At 41.6% G+C, this 23,503-nt stretch overlaps 1 protein-coding gene across 1 annotated transcript; it reads right to left on the bottom strand.

Annotated features, from left to right (window-relative positions):
* Positions 1-18,354: 18,354 nt before the first annotated feature.
* On the bottom strand, positions 18,355-21,007 carry LOC115676373 (cyclin-D4-2-like). Its single transcript, XM_030599268.2, has 6 exons — positions 20,424-21,007; positions 20,028-20,114; positions 19,804-19,902; positions 19,509-19,710; positions 19,253-19,377; positions 18,355-19,079 (listed from the first exon to the last, which is right to left on the bottom strand). Exons 1-6 carry the CDS (start codon positions 20,742-20,744, stop codon positions 18,870-18,872), a joined length of 1,044 nt encoding a protein of 347 aa, XP_030455128.1. The 5' UTR covers positions 20,745-21,007; the 3' UTR covers positions 18,355-18,869.
* Positions 21,008-23,503: the final 2,496 nt, after the last annotated feature.

Genomic DNA, 23,503 nt, shown 5'->3' with positions numbered 1-23,503 from the left:
CGCACGCGAGGTATGAGTGTACCATGATGAACGGCCAAACCTTAGCCCCAAGTTTTGCTTCGGGGCGGGGTGGGGGCCGGGCCCCTCTCCGACCGTATTTTCGTATTCTACGCATGATTCGTATCTGAACTCGGGACTATTCGCCGTGTATCTCTAAACGGCTCACGCGGCGTCTTGTACCTAACGCATTTTCCTTCTATCGGTGAATTCCGGCGGGCCCACCGGTTCAGGTCGGCTTCCCCTTCGATACTATGGCGAGAACGATCCGGAGCGGCTCCTCGCGCGGTACCGTATCTGGAATCGGGCTTCCATCTTGGTTGCCCGATGTCTTGACTCGGTCTTCAGAAGCATTTTATGTCCCGCCAATCGGACAAGCGTTTTTAATTTTTCTCGGGGCGTCTCCGCTTCCGAAATTGAAGAGTGAATTCCATCGAGCTCTGGATATTGATGCGCATGACGAACTGGAGATCAAACTACAGTGCATATTTTCGAAATGAGACCGTAATGCAAGCCCTAACTTGATCCACTCGGAATATCGTTCGCTTTGATCGGTTTTATACTGGGTTCCACCGTTTTGTGCCGCACAAATCACCAAGCAAAATCCACGAACAAGAAGTTCCAAAATTTCCAACCAGCTTGTTTGATTCTCTTTTTTTTTGTACGACTGGTTCTTTCCGCGAGTTGGGTACCGACACTCGAACCGAATTACGCAAATACTCGTGTTCTTTATTTATTCCTCACTAATTTCTTTAGCAATTTTGTTCACTAGTCTTATAGATCAAACCGACGTCCTCTTGAACTTGATAAATGCGAAGAAGACGGCTCCATGGAGCAAGGAAGGAGGTGGAGCAGGTACTCAACATGAACATAGAGGTGATGATGGAGGAGATCGGGAGCATGAAATCGCTACCGTAGACGTGGCGGATCGTCGAAGAGGTGGAGGGTGCCGAGGTATATGATCTTGATGGAATGGAGCTGCAAAAGAGATACATAGGATTCGCAACATGGATCCTCTCCCTTTTATACCTCTGGTCATTCGTTAATGCTTTCCTAAAGTTTTACCATCAAAGCTAACATTATCTCTAAAAATCCGATTTTTCGCTAACTCAGTTACAAACTAAGCTCCCTATCTCCATCAATCGCATGTCGATTCAAAAAATTCAAAAGGGTTAATATGCATACTGCGACACCGCGAAGAAGACGAACAAACTTTCGAGATGGAAACAAGAGATCTTTTTCGACGCGCATGAATGGATCGGAAAGTACGAACATTCTTATGTACCTTTCCACCAAATTTCTTCAAACTACACTCGACGAACGACAACAACAATAACAATGGGGGCGAACACAAACGACCAAGACGAAAGATGTCGTCAAGACAATGGGGGGATTTTACCAAAGTGGGGGGAGGATGGCATCCAATGTTTTAGCCATGGACACCAATAATTTGGAGATTGACCGTTCAAACCGTATGTTGAATCATGGGCGAGGATGCGTCGTGGGGGACCCGCTCGATCAGTGTCATCTTTGGGGGTGCATCATGCCAAGAATTTGGCACTCCTGACAAAAATCGATCTCATCACCCTCTCCCTCCCTCTCTCTCTCTCTGTAATTTTCATTCACTGTCCATCCATCTTCAAGGTTTTTTTGGTGGGGGTTAAAAAGTGCGGCCATAGTTATAGTAGGCAATAGGCACTTTGCCCAACAAAAAGTACTTTTTGGTTTGATTTGATGTATGGATGTGTCACAACCATCAAAGGAGTCATCATGGAAGATGGGATGTTCTGGGATTTACTCCAATATGGGTATGGAAATTGTATGATTATGTGTGTAGATTAAAGAAATCAATTTTGTCCGGAATATATAGATATATTGTAGACTCATTTTCAAGAATTTTGTGGAGGGCAGAACTTTTATGAAGGCGGGTGCGAAAACTATGGAATATTTTCAAATTTTTTGTGGAGAGGAAATGAAAGGAAGGAAAGTTTTGAATCTAAGGAATTTTCTTCCCATATTTTCTTCATAGGCTCTCTCCCAAACAAAGCAGACACAGGGTCTTTTTTTTTTCCGAATTTTTATTAATTTCACTCTCGATGTAAGTAGCATTTATGAATTTATTATTAGATCAATGGGTTTGCAAAGCTCTTTTTTATTTATTTATTAATCTACCGTACTATAATTGATGTATTATTAAAAAGTATGGCAAACTCAACTGATCATGTTGAATAACTAATTCGACCGTACCACGTTGCTAAATATATATCAATATTGTGTGCCAATTTATTGGTATTTAGCATCACTCCTCTAAAACAGCTCGGACCCTTCCTTGCTTGAAATGGAACCAAGTAACTCATTGCCATGTATGCGATCGACGCAACGGGTCTAAGAGACTCTAAAGAAAACTCAGAAAGTTCACGGACAAAATTGGAAAGAATAAATGTCAAGACTCGATTATAAAACATGACCAAGTTTGGGAAAAGCCGTCTCATTTTCATCCGCACATAAGTACGGCATATTGCATAAACCGGGATAGACGTTGGCCGTGCGGAATTATGCACCTGAACTGAAAAGGCTAACGTGACGGATCAACATTGAGCGTGTCCACACGATTTCTTTTTGCGTGTGTGACGTGTTTGTTGATCTCTCTTATGCCATGCGCTCGATTTTCCCCGCGTATGTTGTCACGTTTCCAATTCGCTGAGTAATCTGCGCTTCTCGACTAGGGTAGACTCCTCATGTCTCGTGCTGCATTTAGTTACTTCTCATCAATTAACATCCTGTTCTCATCAACCAACAAGAACCCCAAATCAGTTGACTTTCAAAGCGAAATCAATAACCAGAAACCCCCCTAGCCAAAAAAAACACATAATTAACTCGAGAGGGGGACCGTGATCCTATCACCTGACAGAGATCTCATCTGCGAAAAGATGAGATGCGTTTGCCCCCATGTATGGCCCTTGGAATTAAATATAAACCGATAATTAACAACATGAGCACGTCCCACGAGCTTTTGTTTGGAGTGGGGGGAACAATCTGTACACACCCAAATCAAGCTTTTCCTTCCTTTCCCCACCTATTTTTATCCAATCCAATCCCATTGGGTCTACGCTTTTGGTGGCACCAACACACTCCTCCCATAGACGAGTGAGATGTAAAGCTGGGATTCCCTCGCACGTCTAACCTCTTGATTTAATCATTAATAGTAATTACACCGAAGTGATCAATATAGTAATCCCATGTGGTACCATATGCTATGATCCGAGCATTCTTTTAAGCAATAATTGGTGGCCCTCTAATTGGGATTTTGGCAATGTGCCTTGAGGGGGCGGGGGTGTGGCATGGGAATCATGGGCGTGGATTGAGCACTTGACTAAAAGCCACATGCTTTCTAATTAAGAAATTATAAAAGCGAGAAAAAAAAGAAGAAGAAAAAAAAATAATACCCTTCTCTTTTCCAACTCGAAAGGCACAAAGCGAAGATGATCTTCTTGCACGAGCTCTTTTGCTTTGGTAGCTTCTCGCACTTGGGAGGAGGAATTGGACGATCATGGGGTTATTTTGATGTTCGTCCAAAAAAGGTAGATACCCTTTTGACAAATTAGGAGGGAACCCAACGTGTGCGTATCATGTGTTAATGTAGCGAGTGATTTTGTTCAAAAGGAGAACGAAAGATCATGAGCGATTTACATATCCAGGGGGATTTGATTTTCGTGGATGATCATGTACTTGGAAGTCGAGCTGACGAATGATTCGCGTGCATAAACCTCTCCGGCACCGGCTTTATCGTCACGGGATCAGGAAACCATCGATAAATCTAGTTAGAATGATCTTCGCTCAAAAGGTTGAGCCGATGAGTTATTGGCTAACTAGTTAAAAATATATTAATAGCTCCGCATCGTACCAAATAATCTCAAACTTGAACCAACGATACTTCTTTAATACAGCTCAGATTTGCACCTCGGTAATCTCCTCGTCATGTGTGTGCTCCCTTTTACTCCAATTATTTTTCTGCATCGGCATATCTCAACTTGGCTATACACGCGCAACTATGCACAACAGCCGCCATCAACTACTAATTCGATATCATGATGTTGTAGCCCCACACCTACCTTCACCTAAGGTTTGTACGTCGTATTGCCAGAGTAACCGCCCATGGTCTCTTCTTGCCAAACCAATAGTGATAGCAATTTCAACTCGAAATCTTTGTTGATCATGAGATTTATTCGTTGAGATATCCAACAAATATGAGAACAAATCGGTAGTCCACCATTCACTATCGGTTCTAATGTCATTTGTTGAGATACACGATAAAAGTTTGTACTTCCAGTTTGTGAGGTCATCAAGAGTGAACTTGACTTCGAGCCCATCAACACATTTAGTTGAACATACATTCACTCTAAAACTTGAACCTATGAGTTATAGGCTAACTATGATAAATTGATTATTTCACACCACATCAAATATTTGATAAGAAAACTATCTTATACAACTCACATGACACCTCGATAATACCAATTTAGCCCTAAATCAATAGTAAATCGATCTTACTAACCACGATGTGTTCGATGACCAATAGCTTAAATTTTTGGGAAAAATTAATTTCCTAACAAATTATCCTGGAAAGGCAAACTTGAGCTTTTTGACGCGCTTATCGTGAGAGTGATTAATTAACTCCACCTGGCCCCATAAGCTATGATATGTCAATAGCACCATCAATGAGTGTGGACAATCTCAAGGTTTAACCGAGGATTATATAAACAACAACCAAGAGCACTTTAATTACTTCTGATACTAAAATACTAAAAGGTGGGGGAACAAAGTCATACGTGCTCGAGAGAATTTTCAAAAGACAAGAGTCTTTTTCTTTTCTCTCTCTGTTTTTTTTTCTATGTTTTCTCTATTGGCTTGGCATACCTAGACTTTGATTTCCATGTTTTCCGCTGGGTCCAATATTATAGTCGTTCTCACTTCAAATCATGCCAAACAACGCCTCGATCAAAGTCCATCGGATGCACGAAGACGCGACACGCGTCGCGCCGGCGTCGGCTACGCCTCTTCATAATTCATGATTAGGGCAAATTAAGTCAAGTATAATAATGGGCGTGTTAGAGAGAGAGAGAGAGAGGGAAAGAGAGGGTTTGGTGGGGGAGAGTGGGACAATGAGAGACCATGGAGCCATTTGATTGTGGATTCTCCAACAATAACATCCCACGCTTGGAAAGCTAAACTATGCCCACTCCCATCTCATGCCGCACTTAAAGAAGATGCATAAAGGGGAAAAAGAAAGGAGGGACTTGCGACTTTAGGGTTACAGATTGAATCATGCCAAAAGATAAAGAAGAACTCGCAAACCAATACAAAGGGGGAGATGCAAAAGGAAGGAAAACCCATGTCGCCTTCTCCTCCACACAAACAAAATGTACTTGGAAGGCCACCCCGCCCATTCTCCTCTCCAAACTCCCATGTCCCCATTCTTCTTCGTGTGTGTACGTTTCTTATCCATGTCCATCACCGAAAAGAAGAAGGACCATTTAGAAAGTGCCAATTTGAGTGGTATTCTTTCACGAGTATACTCACTTTCGTGGCTCGAGATGGAAGGGATTTGGGGGTTGATGTTTGACCGGAAAAAAATGCTTGCTGGAGGAGATTGTTGTGCTAGGTCGAATGAACAAAACGGAGTCGGGAGTTTCGTACATACAGATTAAAATTTTGCATTAGTCGATGTTGACATGTGTGTCCATTGTGTTTCTAAAGAGATTGATAAAAACCTTGTATATCCGCTTTTTTGCTTCCGATCGAACTCCCGTTCGCTTTACTTTTTTGCTATCGTAAGCTGGTCAAAAGTCAAAGTTATAAACAAGAGTTAGAAATAAATTGGGAGGAAACTTCCATCCCCCCTCCCCCGCAATTTTTTTCTTTTGGCAAAATTAATGTGAAAAATGCGAAAATCAACTTTAATATTATATTACATCATGCATCATCCTTTCTTTGACTCGACACTTTATTATTTTAGAGCCAAAAACACGAGCACGAAAACATCGAATCCGAAACTACTAAACAATCTCGTCGAGATAAGAGAATTGGCTATGGGGAAAAGGTCGGAAAAAATCCCAATCTAAGCAAATGATCACAAGCTTAACCTAGACCACCCTACAAGGGCTTTAAATTAAACAATCTCGCACCAACTAAAACGTGGGGCGACACAAACACTTTGTCGAAAGTAGAATGATACTTCCAAGATTTCCCACAATGCTCTCCTAGCCATGATTGATCCATGAGTCATCGATTCACACATTGTCTACAAGCACTTCGTATACACTACGCCATGTGTGTACATTGGGTTTGAAGTTACCATCATCAACACGTGCAAAGAGCATGCTCATGATTCCTTCTCATTGCCGTATGCATCCAAGCTTGGAGAGCGAGCGAGCGAGCAAGCTTCTTGGGTCGGCCGATGTAGCGAACGTGAAAAGCGGGTCGTGCCTTCTACTGGTGGGAATAATTAGGGTTTCTGGGTATGCGTGGGAGGACTTTAATCACATAGTTTTTGACTTTTAATTACATGGTTTTTGATATTTTTCTTTTCTTTTCTTTTCTTTTCTTTTCCACAACATTGATGGCGATGGTAACATCATCTAGAAATCGGTGGTTGCACGTTCATGTCCCTTGGGTGGCAAGAAAACACGAAACCCTTTCTTTTTCACATCATAAATCTTGTTAGATGTGATGTTGAAAGTTGTAAACCTTCCCCCATTTTATTTATATTTTTTTCAATGAGTTGCATAGTTGTTCTTCCTTCCTTTCTTTCTTTTTTCTCCCCATCGAATGAGTGACCTTCGGAAGTGGTGGGATGACTCCCCTTTGGCAGCAGAATCATGCCGTGCTTGACGCGAAGCGAAAAGGGAAAGGGAGATGGAAGGTTGGTGTTAAATTGATAATAACGTCAAACCCTAGTAGGTGCACAAGGTTGGATTGGGATGCACTTTGTTCCTCCAATTTCAAGTCCTTAAGTCAACTTTGAACAGCCGGGTCTCTTGGTAAAGAAAGGTTTGAATGGCTCTGTACTTCTGTCTATGTGCAGCAAGGAGCTTAAGTCTTGATTTTCGAGAGCAATGTCGGTGTACGATACACGGAAAAGTGAATTGAAAGTTCTTAAATGTTTAACAGATATAATAAAATTCCATTTAGAAAAAACCGTGATTGAGTCTTGTTGACGAGTAATGCCGGAAATTGCTTATGTGGGTTTAAGACTTGGTTACACTTTCATGCAAAAAGTGTACGATTTTATTGCACTATTAAAAAGGCCGAGGGCTTGATTGTGCTTTCTAACAAAAGTTCAAGACCTGATTTTGCATTCCATATAAACGGTTTAGGATTTTTAGTATACTTTTTCTTATGGCATATATCTATGCTCAAATCCACTGCAATCACAAAAAAACAAGTCACATTGCTGCTTGTGAAATCAGAGTCGAAGATAAAACCTAGAAAATAAAAAAGGGATAGTGTCCATTTCAACTCGTAACTCCGGCGACATAATTAACATGACAAGCCAGAAATTAAAGAATATAAAATTTGCTCCACAAGAAAGAATTGTGCTAAATGAGCATATATTAGTCATAGACTATGCAATTTTATTTGACCCATCCCACATCTGCCGCCATTGATATAAATAGTTAGTTACCTCCTAAAATTACAAAGCCTCGTTTGGTGTCGCTATTTTTTTTATTTTTTATGGCCGTACAACATCTATCGACTTGTCCTAGAAATTATTGGAGTCACTTTGATTTTTAAATGTCCGTCTTCTCTTCTTCTTTTTTTTTTCCCAATTTTGAATTTTGACTTGCGAAAATTTCAAATCAGTATCCAAAGTTGGGTCATTTTCTAAAAAAAGGGTCCAAAGTGAACATAGTGCTAAATAAGGACATGAAGTGCCCAATCAGTCTCAAATAGGGGCCCGAAGTGCTTAACTAGTCTCAAGTAAGGGCTTGAATTCGCTGGCCGGTCAAATGCTCACCGGCCAGCAAGCACGTCACTGTTCCGTCGACCAAAATAATGGTAATTTCGTCTTTTACATTTTCATTTTTTTTTGTTTCTTTTTTCCTTTTTTTTCTTTTCCTTTTCCTTTTCTTCTTCTTCTTCTTCTTTTTCCTCTTTTCCCTCCGCCAGCCATAGCCGGGACCGATGGAGGTTGCTGGCCTCGGACGGAGGTCGCCCTTGCCAGCGTCGGGCGAGGTCGCCCTCGCCTGGGTTGGGCGGGCGAGGGCGACCCTCGCCGAATCCGGCGAGAGCAAGGGTTGGTTGCTCTCGCCGGATCCAGGGAGAGTCGCCCTCGCCCGCCCAGCCCAGGCGAGGGCGGCCCTCGCTCGACCCTGGGTCGCCTTCGCCGGCGTCGGGCGAGGGCAACACTCGCTTGGGCTGGGCGGGCGAGGGCGACCCTCGCCGGATCCAACGAGAGTAAGGGTTGCTCTCGCCCGCCCAGCCCAGGTGAGGGCAGCCCTCGCCCGATGCCGGCAACCTCCGCCGACCCCGGCTATGGCTGGTGGAGGAAAAAAAAAAAGAAAAGGAAAAGAAAAAAACGAAAAAAGGAAAAAAGAAACAAAAAAAAATTTAAAAAGTAAAAGACGAAATTACTCTTATTCCGGTAGCCGGAACAATGACGTGCTTGCTGGCCGATGAGCATTTGACTGGCCGGCGAACTCAGGCCCTTCCTTGAGACTAATTGGGCACTTCAAGCCCTTATTTGAGACTGATTAGACACTTATTTGGCAATATGTCTATTTTGGACCATTTTTTGAGAAAATGACCCCATTTTGGATATTGATTTGAAATTTTCCTTTTTGACTTTTACTCCATATCAATATATAAAATTTAGGGAAAATACCATTAAAAACCTCAAATTATGCCACTTGTGACAAATTTACCCTGAACTTTTTTTGTGACACGAAAAACCCCAAATTATGCCACTTGTGACAAATTTATCCTTAACTTTTTCTCGTGACACAAAAAACCCCAAACTATGCCACTTGTAACACATTTACCCTATAATACTTTGGCCCATGGGTATTTTCTTCTTTTTTCTTTTTCTATATTTTTTCCTTTTCTTCTCTCTCTTCCCTTCGCCAGATTCGGCGAGGGCGACCCTCGCCCGACGCCGGCAAGGGTCGCCCTCGCCGGCTTCACTCCGCCATGGCCGACGGAGGGAAGAGAGAGAAGAAAAGAAAAGAAAAGGAAAGGAAAAAGACGAAATTGCTCATGGGCCAAAGTATTGTGGGGTAAATGTGTCGCAAGTGGCATAGTTTGGGATTTTTCGTGTCACCAAAAAAAGTTCAGGGTAAATTTGTCACAAGTGGCATAATCTTGGGTTTTTTGTAGTATTTTCCCTAAAATTTAATTGACACGCAAAGTCGCACGGAACAGTTTTCATAACATTTTTAATACCCTTTTTCTTCCGTTTCAAAATTTCGAAGAGAAAGCAGAGGGAGGGGGCATATTTTGAGAAAAAGGAACTATTCCTAACATAATATTAGAAATACAATTCCGAATATCAAAAATTAAAAAAAGTCAAAAAAATATTTTCAATCGAGGAAGGGCGAAATGGAGAAGTCGGAATCGAATTAAAAAGCGAAAAAGGAGAATAAAAAAAGTGGTAATTTGACACGCCGGGATAAATAATGTGGGAAAATAAACAAATAGAAAATGGGGAGAAAATCCGGAGATTCCGACCACCATATCTTGCCGTACAGAAAGAAGCAAGCAGGATTTTCGGGTATTTTTAAAAAATAAAAGTCGCCCCACGCGCGACTCGATTTTTCCTCCTTTTTATTTCTTTATTTCTTTTTTATTTATTTTTCATTTTATTTCTTTTTTTCCAACTTTGCACGCCGTCTCGTGTCGACGCGCGACTCCGTTTGGTCATCGAGATTGACCACTGGGGAGACTGCTTTCCACGCTCCCGCGGATGCGGTATTTTACCGTTTTCTCCTCGCGCTACAAGTCAATGGTCGCACCCACTTCAACCATTTTTCGTTTTTTTTTTTGTTTTTTTTATAACTCGATTACATTGGAGCCTTTAGTATTTCTGTAAAGAGATAACGACACAAACGGTTCCCGAACTCTGATTCAATATGTAATATAATCCCTGAACTTTTTATTTATTTAATGTGGTTTTTGGACTTTTGGTACATGTTCCATGAAAATGTTCACTGTAGGCCCTGAACTCGAATTAATGAAAGAAGTACATCGAACATTTTCATATAATTCAATGACTAAATTGAACATTAAACAAAATTCCATGGACGACATTGAACAAATTAAAGGTTCAGGGACCACACTGTATATCGAGTTAAAGTTCACTGACCCTATTGAACGAATTAAAAGTTCAAGAACCATATTATATATTGGGTCAAAATTCAGGGACTGTTTGTATTATTTTATCGTATTTCTATAAATCTCCATCACCGATTTATAAAAACGAAATTCTTATCGAGAGAAATATCTTACGTCTCAAATATGATGTAAATCTATCCCGAAATAGCTATTTGCCTAATAAGTTTCGAACCCTTCCCAATTTGAAGAACTTTGTCGTTTTCGAATTTTCTTCTACGAAGCACGTGAAAGCATACTCAGGAGCATGAACTCCCACACCCCCCCCCGTACGACGATCTCATCCCACCTTCCAACCTAATTATACTCGAAGCAGGGCTCGAAGGTAGTTCAAACTCGAGTTGGGCTTTGAGGGGATGTCAGCGCATGGTCCCGCTACACCATCCGAAATCTGTCTCAAATTACACACTCACAGATTTTCCTACATAAAATCCAGAATAGCAACTCAAAATCCAATCGCAACCCTAGAGAGTTTGGACCCGTTTCGAAGCGATTCGACCCGACCCAATAGCCCCCCCCCCCCCTTCTCTACAAATCGCACCACGATCATGGCTATGTAATTCGGGACCTTTCGTTTGTTAATGCACTCGATGCTAACTAATCAGACTCCGAAACAAAGGAACTTCGCTTGATAAACTCTCCCGAATCCTACTACATCACAATTTCAATGGAGTCGCTATGGCCTTCGAAAGATTTGAATTCAGAACTTTCTGCTATGATATTGTACGAGATTATACGGGATCATTGCCGACTATTCTAAAAGCTTAAACCGTTAAATGAATGCGTGATTTATTATTTAAATATTCTACAAATTCTTACGGCAATACATGTTCTTTTTTTAAAGGATGTGGTCGACATGCATGAATTTATCGAACTTGGGATATATATGATGACCAACATATAACTTAGAAATCTCACTCGTTTCTTTTTTCGGAGTTTTTAGATTTTTCTAAGCTCCTTGCACCAATCCTTACGTTCACTTAAAGAGTGGAAATACCTACAAATAAGTTCTTCTTTCACACCATCAATAAGACAATCCGACTATATATATATAAATGCAATTACTAAATGATTGTTTCTTTTTTCTCTATTTAATTTTAAGTTTGTACGAGCGACGACCGGCGCGCCTCAATGGTGAATATTTCTTTTTTTCTTTTGGAGGGGGGTTGACAAAAGGATATTCGAGTCCTTTCTATTTCACCCCGCCGATTTTGACCGATCATGACAGTCTCTCTATTCCTCAGCACGCTGAGCTAGGTAATTACCGAAGCACGCAAATTCATAATGCTAAAAAATGGGATCAAGAGGATATGCAAATAAGGTGATCAGAACCCAAATTCTATTTAGCGCTTGAGCAGTCCCCGAGTTTCTCTAGTATCGTCGGTGATACACCGACACGAGAGACCGTTAAGGCGTGAGCTTAGATGGTAAGGAAGTTCACTCGTCTGCCTGCGGTTTTGAGCGTAAGCCTCGTTGGGATCACATCAGGAGTAAAACCCCCGAATGACCAAGTCAGCGTGAGAGAACGGACCCGTAAGATTGCTCGGCAGGTGGACCGGTCGAGGTGCGCAAACGCCGATCCGGGCAGCAGCATCTACTCTGCATGTATGTATACGTATGTATGTACGTGGGAGAGAGATCCAAATAGAGGGGGGGCTTCCTTGAAAAGGTCTGGTGGTTGGTTTGTGCAAATCAGCATGCGGTGTGGCTCGTGGATCCACACGCACACCACATATCTGGCCGTGGATGATGGGCTTTGGATTTGGTTCAAACCCACGTCGTGAAATTCGAGAGTGCGCACGCCAAGTCGCTGCAGCCCGCGGGCCCCATCGTATCAGCGGCTTTCGCGGCCGTGCGTAGCCGCCAGCCGCCGGTGCGCTCGACGGCCGCGTGTTATTCCTAATCTGCTTTTTCAAAATGAAGGAAAAAGAGAAAGGTGTTGGAACTTTCAAATGCTATTCCTACCGTATAAACTTACCGTGCTCATCTTAAGAGAAAATACGAGGGAATGGGTTCATGGAGTCATGCCTCAAGATGGGTAGTTGCAGTGTAAATAAATCTTGTGCAATCCTGAACCAGGGCGACCCTTTTTGAAGACCTGTAGATGCGGATGAGCCGCAATTAGAGCAGACAATATCACACGGTGTCGGCCCAGATCGGGAGTATTTCACACTGATCATGAAGCATATTGATTTCTTCGTACGGTAGCAAATGACGCGTTCTATTTTCCTATCCATTAAAAGTAGGAATGGCATAATAAGCATGTGAGCCAATACAATAGAATGAGGATCGCCTACTATCGGGCTTGATGATTCACATATGTAGGTTCCAGGTATGTCACCAGATGAACCCACGGCTAATATATTTCCATTAAGTAGCATCGTCGGGCTGTGCAGGTTCCCATCCTCCGGCGTCAAATGTTATGCTTCTCTCGCGTTTGCGTTGTTTAAACCTCTCGGAAGCGAAATGCTGTTCTTTAAACCAACAGACATGACCAAAAAACAGGGAGCTGCCCTCCAGATTTATCGTCAGCAATGTGACCCCTCGTAGCAATATCAGGGGGCTTTGCATCAGGTGGCAAGCACAAACTCAAAGTAAGTCAAACCGGCAAAGTACCATGTATCGCTCTCATTGTTGCCCATATGAAGGAGCAAAGAGGTCCCGTCAGAAAGAACTTGCAAGACCATCTTGGCTTTGTTTCTTGGATTCATGCATGTGAATAAGCTGGATTTCTTGGCAAAACTGTTTGGTGAGGTTGTCATAGTCAATCCAAGCTTTTATAAGTTGACTTCTTGTGGAACAATGTCCGCGCACTGCAGAGAAGAAATCAGAATCTAAAGGTCTCATTACAATAGCATGCTTCATGGAGTGAGAGAGCGCTGAGTAGGGGTGTCAAAAAAGCTGGCCAACTACCCGAAAATTTCGAGTATTTTGGGGTTGGGCCTTAGTGTTCTTTGGGTAAGGATTCAAGGTGTAGGTATTGTTAGGGTTCTAGTTATAACCCTCCCAGAGTTATGAGTAAGCAAGCTCGTGTTTCCTCTTGGTCCCTAAATATACTGCCAAATTGCATCGATATGTAGGTTTTATGACTTTTTTTAGGGAGGTGTTGCCAAAATAAATATGTAATGCGAGAAAATGATTTAACAAGACCGGAGGGAAGAAGAGATGTCCTTTGGTGAGGATTCCAAATCTTGATTACTTCGATAGGGGAGAATTGTCATAGTTAAAACTGTAATTTCCATACTATCTTGAATTTTAAGTTGCTGAAGAGATTGTTGAGCCGCGAAATCATATTGTAAAGAAACTTTAGGGTATCGTGGGAACGTGGAATTTCACATTAATAGGAATTCAACTCTTCCAAACTCGCGTAGATTTATTCTAGTATTCACTCCTCCCAACCCCTCCTTCTAATGGCTCATTATTGTATATAAAGTCGCTTCGTCCATATGATATTTGATATTTATAAATGGCAAAAAACAAAAGGTTGATGTTCATCCGAGTATGCCATCTGAGTCCGAACGCAAGACCAAATCCGTTCTTTGTCCTTGAAACAAACGTAGGTACCCGTCGTCGTTCCAATTCGCCGCCTTTTCAGATGGACATTGAGCAATTTTCTTCGTCAATTGGAGCCGTGAGTTTTTTAAGCACATAATTCCACAGCCGTGTCGGATCAATGTTGAAGCAGAGGAGCCGTATTCCCACCGCCAAAGAAAGATGCAAGCATGCTTTTGCCCACGTTTATACCGGTACTCGTAATTTGACTCAAACAGTGATGATCAATGTGGGGCAATGATAGAAGACTGCTTTTACGATGGTACAATTGATGGGTCTTCGATGGCCAGCCGCGGTGCCATGTCCCCCTGTCCGCGCTAGCCTGTGCTTTAACAGATTCCATCTATCGGAACACTCATTAATCTAATTTGGCGAACTAGCTCGGTACGATTTTGAAACTATTGCTATTATGGAGGTCAATAAGGAAATGCAAAATCTAGGTAGTTTCCAACATCAATGTTTGGAAGAGCAACAAAACATCTCGGCAGATGACCTTTTAAGATGCCTAGATTGTGGCCGTTGTGTAGGGATTTGGAGGAATAGCCAATAGGGTAAGGCAAAAATCCATGGAAAGGGACAAAGTGAAAGGAAGGGACCAACAATAGGCAAAAGCCAAGGGGGTGATTTAATTTTGCCAAACAATAGGCCAAAGCCAATATGAACCTAATGTTCACACATTCAATTTGATTAAAAAGTTTTTATATTTCCCATGCATTTGTTAGGAAGATGATCAATTAACACACTGAAAGCACCTAAATACATTCGATCCCCCCCAAAAGAGCATGTCCAACTCCATGCCCGACTATATCGTATTATGGCATGAGAACTATCGTAACGAAAGGCCACGACAACTCAAAAACCGGACATGATCTTAATGTGCAAAAGCTAACTCAGTCACCGCCAAATCAGAACATAACAAAACGGCTTAGATATATACAATCCATACAATTGGGTGGATTAGGTCATATGCGAGCAAGAGTTACTCGGGTTTGGATCTTCAAGGTCATGAACACGATAACTGTGAACGCTTGACGTTCGCTCACTCATCTGGTCTTTACCCAGCAAGGTTGACTCTTTTTTCTTTGTTGCTTTGACAAATCAACATTGAGCTCTAGAGACATTACTCCTTATGCATATAATTCAGCACATTCAACGAACAGAAATTTTAGGGAAAAAAGAAGAAGAAATTGATGCAGATGAACCCGAGCCACTCCAGTGAAAATTCGAGTTGGCAAGTCGGTCCAATGGGCTGAATCCGAAAAGCTCCATGTCCAAAACCGACCAATGAAACCTGTGGGACAACCGTTGAGCCCATTGGCAAATTACACAGTTAAGTATCATTGGCACATTGTCATCCATTCAGTGTTAAATGGGTGAATAACACGTGTGTACTTAAATGGATATTGATGGTGCTTCTAGGAAAAATTAAGCTTCGGTTGAACCTGCCGCCGCCCGAGCTCGCGTAACCCCTCGGGCTTAGTGAGTCGGAGGAGACTCGGCTCTGAATTACGTCGCGTGAAGCGTGGTCATCGGTTCGAATCCCGGCAAAGACAACTCTTTCCGGGGCATTTCGTCTGCTTCGTTGACTATCCGGTTGCGATAGGACGAAGGGAATGCTGCGGCCCGGCGGGCATACTTAAGTGCTCTCACACTTCACTATGCAGGATTAAAGAAAATGAGATCACTTTTTTGTACCAAAAGTTCAAACAAAATTCTTGACCAAAGTAGTCTATCTTGCAATTCTCAATTTCTGTGGTTCCACATTATCAAAATGTAATTTGTCTAGAGACCCTCACATCTTTAATGTTCTTTTTAGTGAACGCATAACTTTCCAATCTGACAAATAGGTCTCTAATCGATCATTTTTAAAATAGACATTTCTCAATAAATTGCTTTTACAGTCATATATGATTTAGGTTAAAGGTTTTTTCTAAATGCAAATAGTATCTGGTAATGCCGTTTAGAAAAAATTCCACTTATAAAGAACTTTAGTTATATTTCTTAAAGAAATAAATGTATAAACAAAAAAGAAAATTGAAGCTCCAGCGGCGCTCAAGTGAAGGGCTCGAGCAATGGTCAAATGCCGGCGCGTCAGATTTGGCTCGCTGGCGACGTCGTGCATTGAGGGTAAAAGTGAAATATCGAAAGTTTAGCGAGGGCAAAGTTGGAAGGGAAACAAATTCATTAATTCTTGAAGTAGCGTTTTGAAAATGTTCAAAACCTAAAGCTGTTAGGACTTGAACTGGGCTAAGAGATGGGCTCCCCAAAACAGCTACCAAATACTTAGCATTTCTCCTAGAGTCATTTGAGCCTCAAAGTCCATTTCCAAAGCCGAATCAAACGCACTCGTTAACAAGAAAATGGCCTGCCAATATTAATGAATATTAATAAGAAGAATTTAAAAAAAGATGTTTTATTGGAAAAAAAAAGATTTGGTCCATGAAATTAGCATGATATTCATGAGGTCATGATTTACATAATGAGTGCATTTTCTTGAGAAAATTGTTAGAGAAGAAAGAATGGTGGAGCTCAAAATAATTGTATGGCATGCAGAATTTTGCATACCTAAGTCGCTAGTCAATTTTTTTAAAGGATGTGTTTGTTTGAGTGAAAAAATTTTCTGCAAATTAGCTTTCTGAATTTTCATGCATTTGGTTTACTTAAAATGATCACTCAATCGAAAATCAATTAATGTTGAAGAAAATGTACGTGCTTAAAGTTAGGAAAATGGATTCCCTAACTTGAAAAGGGCCATTTTCATGAAAAATGATTTCTTGAAAAGTATTTTCTTTTATCATAATGTTTTCCAAACAAGCAAAGCTAGGTAAAACCTTTTTGAATCTAGATTGATATGATTTTGTAAAAAATGACACGATGCTTAGAGTCCGTTTATTTTGCGAAAAATGAATAATTTGAAAAATATTTTAAAAAAAAGATTGCTTGTATCAACTAAAATAATTAGTCAATAAAAATGTTACCATTATCGTTAACAATTTATCTCTAAATATTTTTGTAAATGATGAAAAAAAATTTCATTCATCATTTTTGTAAGAGATACAAGTAATCAATTTTTGATAAATGTTTTCCAAAACGTATATTTTCCGCAAAACAAATGTACTCTTCATATTATAGTCCCCATTAGAGGTGAGTATGGTCCGGGTGGACGGTTCCCACCTTGAAACTGAGAGCCGTCCATTAAGAATCGGTTTCAAAAAATTAGAACTAGGAACCGCCCGTTGGTTCCATGGATTCACTCGGGAACTAGATCGCCGATCCGGTCCGGTTCCTGGGTGAGTTCATGGAATCGGTCCCCAATCTCTACAAAATTGCATTCATCAACTAATATCATAGTGAAACTAGTTTCTATGTGGGTACCTCTTTGCAAGGAAGAATGTGAGAATAATTTAAAAAAATTGCATAAGAGTCTTGTTTATCAAACACGAAATGATACCGTGATTTTAGGATGAATGCTCCCTATTTGGACATTTGATTCCATCTCTTGCATATCATTTGACACGAAATGATAGTGTGATTTTTAGATGAATCCTCCAATTATACATATATATTGGTCCAGTTTGGGTGGGTGGTTCCACGCCTAGAATCGAGAACCAGATCGGTGCTCACTGGTTCTAATAAATTGAAATTGGGAACCGGACCGGTCCTCGTGAGAACTACCGGTTTTAGGCTAGTCCAGTCTGGTTCCGGGTGATTCTCGGTTTCTTTGCACACCCTAATCCCCATTAATTAGTTTGTAATAAACATTGGTCGATTGGATAGATAGAAATCTTAGACAATGTTGTGAAAGTCGACTACTACTCAATGCGAGTCTGTGAAGATACCGAACTAAATACTATTTCTCAGCTTCAAGGATTTGGTAATGCATGCGGAATTTTGACACTCACAACACCCTTTTGATGCAACAATCTCTGGTTGCAGTAGGCACAACTCTAAAATCGAAGTCGAGATCTCGTGAACAAAATCCCAAGTCTCCATGCCAAATTTGTTTTGAAATGTGTAGTTCATTCATGTAGAATCCCAAATTCTAGCAGTTACTTTGCTACATTATTGTATAAATAACTATGTGCACGAATCTTTATGTTGCTACTTCATTCATATGGCCCTTCTGCCTCATACTAATTTTTTAATCAGGTCAGTGCCCTCGAGAGTCTTGACAGCACAGTCAAACAAAGGAGTGTTTGACAGTGTCTCATGAGAAAGCAAATCCAATGGTTCAGCGAGAGCAATTACTCCCAAAATATGAAGAAGTGAATGCATCACCTCAAGAATCTTTTTCCAAGCGTGCCATGTTTGGTCTCTGCAGAGCCCTGCCACTTCATGACTTCTCAGAAAACAGGGGGATACACTTCAGAATGAACAATCAAGCAGGAGAAAATGGATTCAACCAAGTCCACAAAACTCTCATAAAACCATGTTTTTTGGGGATTTATTATATATTTCTTCTCCCCTTTTAGCTGATGCAAATTTGCGAACTCCAATCAAAAATTGAAAAAAGAGAAAAAAAATTAAAACTGTATTTCACAACCAACACAAATCTTTTCTCATCTCTTTCGCTCATCTCCTCCTTGAGTCCTTACCTAGCTGCTAAGAAGTCTAATATTTAACAGCTGGTGTCAAAACTCCCATTTCATACCAAGAGTATGAACACACACTGTTATGCCATTCCTGCATCCTCCAACTGATGACCCAACTTATTCAAAACTCCTCCATTACACATAATCCAAAGATTTGTCTTCCCCAGTTCTTTTCCAACCAATTTCTCTCACCTCTTCCTTTTCTTTTCTGTTGTGTTTCTAACAATGTCTTGTTGGTGCATTTCAGTATACACACCTTTACATACAAAAATCAAGTTCATCCCTTGTAAATGTGAAATAAACCCGGCTTCCAACGACAGGTAACAGCAATTTTTGGGATCACTATGTCCTCCTCCTTTTAGGGTCCGGGCTATTATGTGAGGAATTTGCACCGGACCCAATTGCCGTTTCGTCGGTTTTATAGCTCAAGCAAGCAGCATCCAGTACCCCGATTGGACTCTGAGGCACAGAGGACACTGAAGTGCCACTCTTAGGGAGCCCAACACTCAATGCCATGTCGGAAATTAGCTCGATGCACCTCAGGACCCTCTCCTGGAAAATGCAACACTATATCAGAAAGAAGTTCACCAGGATCTTAGCCGAAGAATCTTACATGAATTTGGATACGAAATGATAAGAGTGGAGTAAAATTGAACGTGCTAAGTTTATTCTTGGACGAACATTTTCAATCACACAATGTCACATTTTGGACAACCAATGTTTACCTTTCTCACATGTTGAGGGAGAACAGAAAGTGTCTGCTCAATGTCCATTGATTGGTTCTCTCTTGCAATGGATATCGCAACTGCTGCTGCAACTTCCGAAGGCCTGAACTCTACAAAATCAATCCCTGCATGTACATAGCGTTCACCGATACATCAGTCCACTTGAATATCTCCCAGCCAAACATTACGGCACACTGAACTGAAAGAACAGTTTTCCTAATCTTGGGGCAACTTCAACACTTAAAAGAGGGATAACCTTTCGCGATACTCAATATGAGTTGGACCGATCGTGAAATCAATGTTCGGAGAGGCACGTTTCCACCAGTGATTTTGCGAAGGAAATGATCTAAATAGGAGAAAGGGGTCACGGCTTGCATTCTCCAGCTCAATGTACTCAAAACTAGGAGTTCCATTCTCTGAATTGTTCTAGCTTCAAACACAAACTTAGATTCACCAGCCTGCGACATGCATCATATTTATCAGATGAATCGGAATGAAATCGAATTCTGCATACAAAAAATCAATGACACAATGAATGAAAAGATTCAAACCTGTAAATCTAGAGAGAGAGGCACTTCAGTTTCCTCCATTTTGGCAGCTAGAGATAAGCATGCCACAGCCAACAACTGTGTCATCCAAGGTTTGCCTTTCTGAGATTAGGACAGTAAAAATGTTCAGACACTGTGGAAATCCAATTCGATGCAATGCAATAGACGAGTAAACATCAATGCTAAACAAACCCATACGTGATTCGACTTTCAATTTATGAACTTACAGGCAAGTCATAGGCCGAGAGGAACCTATCCAAGTAGTTGATCGATAAATATGCAGAGAGTGGTCCAAAGCTGAAATGGGCATGAACCTGTTGAATTGATGGAGTGAGCACAATCATCATCAACTGAACAAGCGATCTTTCAACCAAACAAATCAGGAAAATGCAGGACCATTCCCATTATATGTAAGAAAAACACTGAAATTGTCGTGAACCAAAGTGTGTTATCAATGCACTAACACCAACAGCAAAACCAAAAACTCTACCATCAATGACATCTAAAATGACAATAACTGGGACAATCAACCGACCAAAATGAAGACTGAAAACCCAAGTCCAATCACATCCACGTCCACAAAGAGGAAATAATAAAATAAAAAAAAAACAAGAAATGCAGACCTTGCCCATCCAATCAACAGCCTCAGCTCTAGCTCCCAAGTCCAAATCCCCACTTCTCAATCTGTTCAAATAATCAAGTCCAGGCAAATGCTGGCCCTCTTTCTCCAGCAACACGGCCAAACACTCCTCACTCTGCATCGGCAGCAACTCATCTCCACCCTCAAAGCCCCGGTCTTGATGATGCCCACGATGGCCCCGTTGGTGCCATGTGGTCTCAAGGGCCTCCTCCACGGCCCCATCACCGTCGTTATCGCCAAAGACGGTCGTGTTGTCTTCAGCACACAGAAGGCTCGGGACTGCACGGTCAAAGCTCGGTGCCATCTCAACGAAGAAGAAGAAGAAGAAGAAGGAAAAAAAAAAATCTGGGCCTCTGTCCTTTTGTCTTTTTAATCTTTGAGAGATGGTTATATCCAGCACAGGTCCTTGACGTTGATGATGGAGAGTCAAGGGAGAGACACACGAATCCTTTTGCCAACAAATTTTTATAACAAATGAATCAAGAAATCAATCAAACCAAAGAAGAAGCCTATGAAATGAAGCAAAAAAACCAGGTCCTCAAGCACACTCTCCCTCTTCCCTCCCTCTCAAGCACTCAAGACAGAGAGCGTTGGAGGCTGAAAGGGACTGATGTAGAGGAGGGTTTATGAAGGGCAGGAGGACATCCTTTTAGGGTAAAAGGCAGATATAGAGAGAGAGAGAGAGAGAGAGAGAGAGCATCAAAAGAAAATGATGGGTGTGCATAAGATATATACTACTGACGAAGGTGGTTTTTCACAAAATTTGTCCAGATTTGCAAACCATACGATGAATTTTTACGTGAAAAATTTAAGGTTTCCTCCTTCCATTTTCACTGTTTTTCCCTTTTTCTGAGCAGTGCAAAATGAGAAGTGCAACGCAAAAAAAAATCATAGAATCTTTTCACTCGCTATGCGAGCAATGTCTTATTCCATACTCAAAGTAACAAAATTGTCATTTGGGTCATATATGTCAAGTTAAACCCGCGTCCTTGTTTGGGGGGTTTGCATAATCGGAAACACGAGAGGCCTCGTAGCGCCCGGGTGGAAAAATCAGCGAAGCCACCGACCCCCTCGCAAGGAAGGAAACTCGTCAATCCGATGCCTGTTATGTTATGTGCATATCCGTCGTCTAAATCCAAATCTATTAATGAATCGCCCGATTTATCATATGCACTTTATCTGGACACGCCTTTCCGTCTAAAGAAGAGTGCGCATATGCGTCGTCGTCGCGTGCTCAATGCGGTACGCGTCGACGCGTCGGCGCTCTCTTCCCGCCCGATCCACACACAGATTCTTAACCATTTCGATTACCCGCCATATTTCATGATAATCAAGACAACGATATTGGGACGGAGGGCAACGTTTCTAAAAATAAACAGGGGAAATTAATCACGGGGTCGACAAATTAATTACGAGAGGGAGTTTAATTTAAGGCAAAATTTCTTGGATTAGATCTCGGTTTCCATGGGATTTCCCATGCGAAATTCTTTGGCGTCTTTTGTGCTCCACTGTCATTTTCCTCATGTGCTTAAAACGCACCAGACCAGAAGATGAAAGCTGCTGCACGGTAAGGGAAGAAAGCGAAATAGCTGTCAATTTTTTGGGGGGATTTTTTTTTTTTAATCTTGATTTTCGAGGGAGGGAAAATTACGGCCTGGGGGCCCACGGAGGGGGGGACCAATCGACCTTGGTTCTGTCTTTACTCGCTGCGGTTCCGACACGTGGCGGTCCTTTCGTGTCTGCTGACAAGTCGCGGAAAACTTTCCCTTCCCCAATTTACAATCATGAGACTATGGCTGTAAATTTCTCCGCCTTTGACCCGGAGGAGGCGAGCAACGCACGGCAGTTCGCTAAATTTATGCATCGCCTCTTTTCGGAATAATATCTTTAGAACATATAAGGTGGATTTTCATGTCGAAGGAGGGGAATGGTATGGTTTTGTTGATAGCACTCGGGGGTGATTGCCGGGAACCTGGAATCGGACCGGGCAGAGTCGGTTCTTAGTTTGTGGGAACCGGGAAGTGGCCCATCCGGTCCTGGAGCTGGACCGAACCGGAGTTTTTGGTGATTTTTTTTTTTTTTTTGGGTTTCTTCTATCCCTACGAGCGAGAGTTTCTCAACATTAAAAGGAAAAAAACTAATCTATTAATTAGGGTTTGCTTCAGAATAAAAAATAAAAAGAAAATTAAGAAATCTCGGCTGGTTTGTCGGCCCGATTCGAGCGGTCCAGTTGGTCCGGTACCTTATGTGAAATTGGGAATTAGATCGGTTATTTCTGGTTCCAAATTTTTGGAATTGGGAACCGGACAGATCGCCTTGAGAACCACCTAGAATCGGCCGATTCAGTTCGTTCCAATCCGGTTCCCGAGTTAGACCAGGATCGATGTACACACCCTAGATAGTACATTGCACATGCAATCAAACATAGCCTATTTTCAGGACATAAATCGACTTTAATTTATCACGTGATAATAGGTTTAAGACATCACTCGATAAGATAAAAAAGAAAAAAATTAACTTATTCACAAAGTTTGTTTCAAAACCCAACTTATATTATATTTGTATTAACGGGTTAGTGGATTGGGTGGTATCGCAAATGAAACCTAGTCGACTCAAATAAACGACCCGACCTTGACCCATTAACACCCATAAGTACTTTTTTTTTTTGATAACCGAGGTGTCCGCGCGGCCAGCGAGCTAGGGCTCAAACAAGCGGTGATGCCCGACTAGTTCTCGAGGGGGGCTAGCGCAGCATCCCACCGCTACGACCCCCCACTTAAATCACCGATGGGCGAGTTTTGAACCCAGGACCTCTCGTGAAAGGAACTGAGCGCAAATTAACGCGGCCACCGATGGGTGGGTAACACCCATAAGTACTTGATAATGGATAACTTCAAATTTTTGAACCTGAAATCCCTAGCGCCTCAACCAATTGCGCCAATACGTGATTTACCTCTTGCATGTATAATGAAGAAATTAGACCTTCAACCCCATTCCTCAACCATTTTTCTCCCTCAACGTTTTGTTCCCCCTATCTTTTCCTCACGCCCCAACAAAATGTCA

The sequence above is a fragment of the Syzygium oleosum genome, unplaced genomic scaffold, assembly GCF_021117445.2.
Source record: "Syzygium oleosum isolate NSW1041296 unplaced genomic scaffold, Sole_v2.1 Sole_v2.05, whole genome shotgun sequence".
Lineage (NCBI taxonomy): Eukaryota > Viridiplantae > Streptophyta > Magnoliopsida > Myrtales > Myrtaceae > Syzygium > Syzygium oleosum.
Note: the sequence above shows the minus strand (reverse complement) of the source record. Positions and strands in the feature narration are given on the sequence as shown.